General features: G+C 28.5%; 1 protein-coding gene across 1 annotated transcript; it reads left to right on the top strand.

The window, feature by feature from the left end:
• Positions 1-1,197: 1,197 nt before the first annotated feature.
• On the top strand, positions 1,198-4,355 carry LOC111388508 (putative pectinesterase 11). The gene is made up of 4 exons (XM_023013239.1): positions 1,198-1,658; positions 2,570-2,758; positions 3,232-3,467; positions 3,997-4,355. Exons 1-4 carry the CDS (start codon positions 1,320-1,322, stop codon positions 4,208-4,210), a joined length of 978 nt encoding a protein of 325 aa, XP_022869007.1. The 5' UTR covers positions 1,198-1,319; the 3' UTR covers positions 4,211-4,355.
• The last annotated feature ends 5,218 nt before the right edge of the window (positions 4,356-9,573 follow it).

Here is a 9,573-nt window from a genome sequence, read left to right as displayed (position 1 = left end):
TTTAACCACGCATTTTTCAATAAAATAATATTATATGCAAATTCAAAACTTTTTTTTATTTTTTAACCACACAGTTCTCATCAATGCACTATTCAAAAATGCATTCTAAGGAAAATAATGTGGGTCAAACAAGGACTAAAATATTGTGCATGTAACTTCAAATTTTTTCCCTACTTTTTACCACACACGCTTAAAAATCACCATTCGAAAAATTATTTTTTCCAAATAATAAGTGTCAAACTGGAGGCTTAATTATGGTTTTCAATAAAATAAGTTTTCTTACTTATTTCTAATTTCATCAATAATAGATTATTGGGTAATTATATTCACACCTCAAAATTTTTTGGGAAAACCGCAAATTTTATTTATTGCACCACATTTTAAGTTTTCATTTCAAATCATGCAAACAAAATATTTTGACAGAAACCATTATCAAGGACAAGGTATGCTTATAAATGAAAGGTTGACAATAAAATTCAATGGAAAGAAAAGCAAAGGTATAACAACATTAAGCACAATTAAAATGTGCTACAACATACAAAAATTGTAGCGCCAATATAACCCGAAGACAATTTAGTTTCAAGCTTTACTTATTTATATTTAGATAAAAAATTTCAACTCAACATTTTAAACTTATGTTTGAATACCCACTTTTAGGCATTGATATCTTGGTCAAAAAACACTTTTTGTCTAGTTATTTTTTGTCCACATTTCGTACGATCTACAAGTATTATTTACTTATCCATCATTCATTTACCCCCATTTAACAATCCCGTTTATAGACATCTTGTCAGACTAGTCAACGATTTCCCTTAAAATAATATTATTTAGCCTTACTGGAAGTTTTCAACCATGTACATGGCATTGAATCACAGTCACATTGTCCAATACATAAAAATATAATTATAACTTTACTGGACTATCTGATAGTAATCTCATTTTCACATAAATAGATGCAAAGCATTAGTAAAATTGAATAACGTAATTCTTTTCTTTATTTATTGCAACTTTCCATTCACAATAAAAAATAGTTGAGACCATATTTTCTTCAACAACCAGTAATGAACCTGCAGCGTAACTGTAATTAAACGTGATGCAACACGTATTTCCTTAAATGCCTCAACAATTATGGCATTCCGAATAAAACAGCGGTTTTTCAAACATTTCTTACGTAGGTTTTAATCACCTACATACCTCTCTGCCTCTGCTTTTCTTTCAATACCTTGGTCTGTATTATTTAATTACGCAAATATAAACAAACTAATCTTATTTTTTGTTGTCAAGACTAGCACACTTGTTTATGTTTGTGGCTGCGGGTAATGGCGATTTATGGTTATCTTGCATTATTTTCCCTATTTTATCTGTCTACAGCCATTCATATAACAGTCGACCGCTCCGGGAAGGGCCATTTTCAGAAAATTCAAGATGCCATTGATGCAGTTTCATCGAATAATTCAGAAAACGTATTTGTTTTGATCAAACCAGGTGTTTACGAGGAAAAAATTGTTGTTCCCGTAGACAAGCCCTTCATCACCCTTAGTGGCTCAAAACCTGCTGGCGAAGTTATAATAACTAGGAATGAATCGGGGGAAATTTTTGAGTCTCCAACTTTCACAGTTTTGGCTTCTGATTTTATGGCCCGTCACCTCACAATTCAGGTAAGAATAAAAAAATTAAGATTTTATTCTTGAGTTCTCTATTCAATTATTTTCCTTCTTCTCGTCATTGGATATTCGCTAAGTTGCTCCCACACATCTTTTCTTAGTTTTCCAGGCCTCCACTGAGTTTTATTTGGAATTTGACAAGATCGAATATTTGATGATCTATAAATATTGAGTCGCAGTGAATAACATATTAATTGTTTACACCTCAACGAATCACAATAAAAGTAAAATATCGTCTTTTTTTATCTTAGAAATCACAAACAAGTTTATTGTAGTTAGTTTGTGTGAACTGCAAACTTCTAAGACTGCAAGTGTAACAGTTTCAAAAACCATATACGTAAATTTGTGTGTGTGTGTGTGTGTGTGTGTGAGTGAGAGAGAGAGAGAGAGAGAGAACGTCATTTTTTCTTAGGAAATGCACTTTGTTGTGGCTTTTTCGCAGCATTTGTTATTTTGTGGACCTCAAATAAAAATAGGCTTCACCTTTATTCTCCCACAAAAATAAATGAACAAGTGATCATTAAAGTTTCGTTAATTGGTCAAACATATTTTTAACCACACGTTTAATAGTATTCACAACTCTTGTCAACTTCTCAACTGTAAATTTGACCAATGTTCAAAATTTCTAAAACTTTTATAAAAAACTTCATCGATTAATATTAATATATTCTTCAAAATTATATATTGAGTAATTTTATTGCGTTCTTTAAATAGCGTCTCCACCATGTATCTCGTTACGTTGCATTTCTGGTTCATTTTGCTGTAAATTAGGCATAGATAATTCTGTGGAAGGCCAATTCGGGTAGGGACCAAAATTGAATTAGAAAGGAAATAAGTGTAGCTAAATCTAATTTTCATTTTAGTAGCTAGAAAAAGGTGAGGTGATCAAAGTGATTTATTTACAGAATACATATGGGAGTGGGGCAAAAGCAGTTGCATTGAGGGTGTCAGCAGATAGGGCAGTATTCTTTGGGTGTAGAATTTTGTCCCATCAAGACACGCTACTTGACGATAAAGGAAGGCATTACTACTACAATTGTTACATTCAAGGGGACACTGATTTCATTTGTGGAAATGCGGCCTCTCTCTTTGAGGTACCATTTTTATTTGTTTTCTTTTAATTATATTTGAGAAATAGGCTTTCATATCGTTGATGGAATTTATGGACATTGCGCTTTAGTTGGTTTGAAATGAAAAATTAAAATTTTTCATTATTGAAACTCATAACAGTATTCGTTCAATTGGTCAACTGAATTTGAAACCTTATAATTCAATCAATTATATTTTGAGAAATAGGGGTTCATATCGTTGATGAAATTTATGGACATCACGCTTTAGTTGGTTTGACACGAAAAACTAAAATTTTTCATTATTGAAACTCAGAACAGAACTCGATCAATTGGTCAGCTGAATTTGTAACCTTATGTAATGACTTGGGTTAACCAAGTATCGGTTGCCTTTTAAAAGAACAATATTTTCTTTATTATTAAAGAGTAATCCAACCTTGATGTGTTCGAAAAACATTAATGTTCGTAAATAAAATTGTTGAAAATGTATTTACATGCAGAAGTGCCATTTGCATTCTCTTTCTAAAGGAAATGGGGCCATAACTGCCCAGCACAGACAGTCTCCTAATGAGAAAACTGGATTCACCTTTGTAAACTGCAAAATAAGTGGCTTAAAAAGTGCTCTACTTGGAAGGCCATGGGGTGCCTATTCTCGAGTGGTTTTCGCCCTAACTTATATGTCAAACGTTGTATTGCCTCAAGGGTGGGATGACTGGGGTAACCCCTCAAAGCAAAGGTAATTTCTTTTCGTGTTTTTTTTTTTTTTCAAGAGTATCGATTTTATTCAAAAATAATCTTCACAAATATAGAATTAGAGGTTGGTGGTCAAACCCTCTGTGTTTCCCATTCGGAGTCTTCTAGTTTATGTGCTTGTAAAAAAGGCAATAAAAGATATTCTCAGACTGCTTTAATAATTAAATTAAATACTTCTTTAATCTGTTGACCTAATTCTAAGTACTAAATTACATCATTTATAAGTTTAACACATAAGATAATAAATACATTTATTTATTTATAATTGATATTTTGAACATGTTTTCTTAAACGCTTCATTTTCATCAAAATCTTGATAAATAAATTTTTTTCATAATCTTTTTAAAAAGTAGAACTTGCTCGTGTAAAATTTAAGATTGCTAAGCAGCTAAAGACGATATGAAATATATATTTTCATTTGTTAAAAAAAAAAAGGTAGAAAAACAAGATTAGAGCTTTAAAATATTTATTGTTGGAAAATAAATTATTTTCATGTATTATTTGATTTATAGGACTTCATATTATAGAGAGTACAAGTGTTATGGACCTGGTTCAGGCACCTCTAAGAGAGCGAATTGGTCACGCAGTCTTACAAGTCAAGAAGTTAAATCCTATTTGAAGAAAAGCATCAATGGTGGCAAAAGTTGGGTACGAGCGGCGCCACCTCACTTCCGGAGAGTTTCCGTGGGTGACCTCTCCGGCCATGTTGGTGAAAGGCAGCCGTGACAGTGGCCTCGAGATAGGATTTAAAACAGCTTTTTGTTAACATTTTCATGCTTCCTAATATATAATATGTAGTTTGTAACACTTGTTCAGGGAAAATATCACCTATAAATAAGTTTGTGTTATAAACTATATAAAAAAAGGGAGAGAATCCAATAAAATTGTATATATTATTAAGAATCAAAGCCTAATAATTATTGGAAAGAATTAGGTTTACAAGAGATACGACAGTCATAATAACTAGAACTGCGGGGTATAAGTCATTCATAAATACTAATATATTTACAACACTTTCCCTTGTATGACTATTTACACAAAAATTATTTCTCCCTAATTTCAATTTTTGTATTAAGTCATCCTTATATTGTACATCAATGTCTTCAATATTGCAATTCTGGTAAAGTATATTTCTTGTTGTCTTTTATAGTCTTCAAATAACAACATCTTCATACGAGATATTTATCGACATTTGATGACTATAGTAATATGATAATTTAGAATATAACTCTTGTTGATCTCTTCAAGAATCTCATACATGGCAGAGTATTATTTTGAGGGTAAATATCTTTAAGGTTATGAAGATTCACTATATAAAGAATATGCTTCGTCAATACCGTTTTAGGAAAAACCCCATGTGAAAAATTCTAATGAAAGAAAAAGAATACATTATTCTTTTTAAATACGTCACAAAGTTGTCTCATTACAAATCTTGTTAGAAAAATCAATAAAACAAAACCTTGGTCAAAGAAAAAACGACTACAACGCGTATTCTCCCCCTCATAATAATAACACTTGAATTATATATTTCAAACATAAAATCCTTCAAGGATAGTATTAAAACCATATAAGGTAATTTGGTTATAATCACATTGATTTCATGCACATCAAATTTCATGCATTGTCAGACTAACAAGATAGAGACTTGTGATTGCATTTACCATAGTATAATTTATCTATTACACGAGTCTTCATGAAATTTATTATGTAAAGAGTCATACATGTCATATTTCTTTTTCTATTTTCATTTCTTATAAGTATACACCTTTAGGTGGTGGATTATAGATCCAAAAACTTCAAGTTTCCAAAGTAAATTCAATTTAAAATTGCTTCTATTTTATTTGGCCAATCATTACTTCGTTCAATATATTACAACACATTTATTTTGTTTTCTCACTATATGATGTAGTATATCATATGCAGAAGTATTATTAACAACTTTTTCTTTTTCGATTCTATTTCTTACTTCAAAATGACATAACTTATTGAGATATCTCATTTTTTGTCATGCTTCAAGCGTGCTACCAAATATAATGTTAACAAATTGTCCTCTTAGGATATTGATATATGTTAGAGCATTTAAAACTGATGCACGAGATGTTGATCTCTTTGGTCAGTAAATATATATAAATAAATTATGTTTCGATCTTTTGGTTTGAATTATCTTTTATTATGATTTATATAATGATACATTTGTACATTACTTCCAGTTTCTTAAATCCTCCTCCTAATGCTGAGAGAGTTTTCCAATCAAATTGACAATCAGCAAACCGCTTTATAAAAGATCATTATTAGGGATTGAGATATTGTATAAGGGTTCAAAGTACTCATTTATTCTTAGCATTCTTTACTTTTCATTTCAATGCATTACGGTGGATAAATTTTACATACTGCACTATCAAAATAAGATGATGAAAAATTATGCCAATTATAATAGGGAAAACTATGATACTAGCATGATGCGTAAAAACTTTCCCTAAACATAAATGGAAGTATTTTGTTCTCAATTAAATTAATTGGAGGCATTAAACAATGTTAAATCATTTATCAAAGTCTCAACTAAATCATTTATCAAAGTACTCACAAACTCCAGGTTGCAAATACCATTTAATCATCTAATATATGTATCACCCTAATTAATATTTAGATACAAATAATATTTAGATGGTTAATGTGGTGAAAGAGAGCCCCATTTATTACCCTAATTAATTTTCAGAAATATAGGGAACTCAATCCCTATTTTAGCAAGTAATGTTTAACAATCAATTTTTTATGAAGAGAACAAATGATACATAAGAATTCAATGGATTGAAGAATTTTAAGGTTTTTCATTGAATATCTATTTTTAATTTTTAATTTTACATCATTATTTATCCAGTGATGGTCTAACTGAATATACCAAACAATAAAATCAAATTGAACTTCTAGTTCAATATAAGATATAACTCAATATTTAATTTCGAAGAATATAATTAAACATTATACAATCATATAACAATCAATAAAGTATACGGACTAATCATTGTCAATTCGACATGAGTTATATGCTTGCCTTCAAGGACAAACATAAATTCAAAATAATATATTATTTGAAACATATGCTACTTCGAGAACAAGTTGTCTTTTATTATTGCTTTTTCAAAAATAATATGTCAATATTCTTTTGGTATATTGAAAATTATAATTCATGCTCTTCAAAAATGATAAATTAATATTCTTCCTGAATATTGATAATATAGAAAAAAATTCCTTTAAAAATTACAATCCAATATTGAGTTATTTAATTTGTGCTTCTTCATGAACACAATGAGATATTATTATTCCGAATGTGTACTACTTCGAAAGCACATTATATTTTAGTATTATTTTTTCAAGAGCAATATATCAATATTCTTCTAGAATATTGAAAATTATATAAGGATTTACTCTACTGGAGTAAAAACATTATATACGTTAGATCATATTTAATTATGCTCTTCGGGAGCAAGTAAAATTTACTTCGAGAGCACGTTATATAAGCAAATAGTATTTTTCTAGAATGTTGATTATAGTGTTATGCTATTTCAGGAGCAACAACATGATGAATTATCAATTTAAATTTTAAAGGTGCATCTTAAAATATTTAATCAAATTTAAAATATCAATTACCATACAAACAGGATGTAATATAAAATTAATTATCATACAGATAAGATAGGAATTTATATGTAAAAATTAACTACCAAACATGAATTAGGAAAAATAATCTCCATATATAGAAGTTAATAAAATTGATTAAATATTTTAGTGGTTAAATTTTTTATCAACATGCAAAAGATATCAAACATGCACGTGAATTTCACATATATAGGAATTAAGGGCTGAACTAATATGTGGTAGAATCAAGAGACATAATTAATACATGAATAATATGTAGAAAAATTGATTGTGTATGAATCAAAATGCATGAATTAATGGTAAAGCATGAATTTACTTAATAGAACTTGAATTAAGATGTGTACAAATTACACATACAAATATAAATTATAAGTAATATGCATACAAACGAAAAGTGGAGAAGAAGAAACCACATTGTTATGGTCATAAGTACATCAAAAGAATTCACATGTCACCAAATTAATTTTGGTACGTGACAGATTATTGTGCTTATAAAAATTATTACCTTCTAACTAATTTATTTTAATTGAGAGAATCACGTTGATAACATGTTATAAACTAAAGATGAAAAAAACAAAAGAGAAGCCAGTAAAATTGTTTATATTATTAAGAATCAAAATGAAATGTTTATAGGGGAGAATTAGGATTACAAATGATACAAAAGTTATAATGACTAAGGTTGATGTGTATAAAAGTAATTCATAAATACTACTATATTTACAACAATTTGTTTATTTTTAAATCAATTAATTATTTACTTATTTACTCTCACCAATTAAATTTTGTCGAAGAGTGTTCAAGTTCTTGATAGTATAATTTGATGATACAGTGGAAGTTCTTAAATATTAATTATGTCATATTAAAGAGAAAATTTTCGGTAAGGCGGTGTTATTTACACACTTGGTATGATCGTTTGCTCATCTAATAACATGTGATCATTTGTGTCATATTCTCTAGACGTGTACTAAGTGGGATCATGGATGAAATAGGTGATATGTGGTGAAATGATAAGATCAATTACATGTGTGAATATAAAACTCACTTTATTATTTAGTGTCACCTTGTTAGCAATATCAAATCTTACTTCTACTATGTTTCTCTCTTCTACACTTTATAAAATTAAAATTTTAATCTTTGTCTCTCTTAACTCACATGAAAATCATACACTTAACCAAAATTCAAAAAATAATTTCATAGTTAGTTATTCATTTTTATTGTAATTAGTAGTTTTAGTACATGTTGTGTCTAATTTTCCTTTTCAATATTAAATTTGTATGTAAAAGATTAATATATCCGGTTAATAATCAGAGGAAAATAAAGAAAAAGTAAAAGTAAAATGTAAAAGAGAATTAATTTATTTATTAAAATCCTTAAATTTTCAAAATAGGCACCTACCCTATATGCAATAAAATACATAGAAACATTTCTTCGTCCGATAACATTTACAGTGACAGCCTAAACCTTTATTTTGGTTTGAGATTTTTCATGATTGTATTTATAATATTATAATATATACATTGTTACAATTTAGAGAGAAAAAGAGAGAATTTATATATTTTATTAAGAATCAAAGTTTCATATTCATAGGAGAGAACTAGGCCTACAAGAGATAAAACGATCATAATAACCAAGGCTGTAGAAGTATAAAAATCATTCATAAATATTACTATATATTTACAACTCCCTTTTGAATGACTATTTACACAATAATTATCTCATCAAAACATTGTTTGGTAAAAAATTTGATTGGACAAAAATGTCAAATAAATGAAAAAAAGTACAAATAATTTGAAGTAATGAAATGTTGCCTTCTTAAAACCTTGTCAAGAAATCCAGTGGGATAAAACTTGATCGAATGAAATAGAGTATAGCTACTCTCCCTTCATTTCAATTCTCATATCGATTCATCCTTATCTTGTACATCAATATCTTCAATGTTTCAATTTCTGGTAATGTATATCCAATGTTGTCTTGTATAGTTTTCAAATAATACCATCTTCATATGAGATATTTATCAATCTTTGATGACTTTATTAACATGATGATTCAAAAAATAACTCTTGATAATCTCTTCAGAAATCTCATACATATAGAATACTATTTTTAGGGTAAATGACTTATATGTTATGGACATTTATCACACAAAGAATATGATTCGTTAAACTCTTATGAGGAAAAATCCTGTGTGAAAAATTCTAATGAAGAGAAAAAAGTACATTATTCTTTTGAATATGTTACAAAATTTGTTTCATTAAAAATTTTGTCAAAGAAAATCCATTAGGCCAAAAATTTGGTCAAGGCTAAAAAAAAAGTACAATGATTATTTACTCCTACTCGTGATAATATCACTTGAATTATACTTCAAGCATATTAAATCCTTAAAAGATGGTGTTAAATTTACATAAGATGAGTTGACTACAGTTACATTTGTT

This window comes from Olea europaea, unplaced genomic scaffold (genome assembly GCF_002742605.1).
Source record: "Olea europaea var. sylvestris unplaced genomic scaffold, O_europaea_v1 scaffold502, whole genome shotgun sequence".
In the NCBI taxonomy this organism is placed as follows: Eukaryota; Viridiplantae; Streptophyta; class Magnoliopsida; order Lamiales; family Oleaceae; genus Olea; species Olea europaea.
This window is presented reverse-complemented; position numbering and strand designations above follow the sequence as displayed.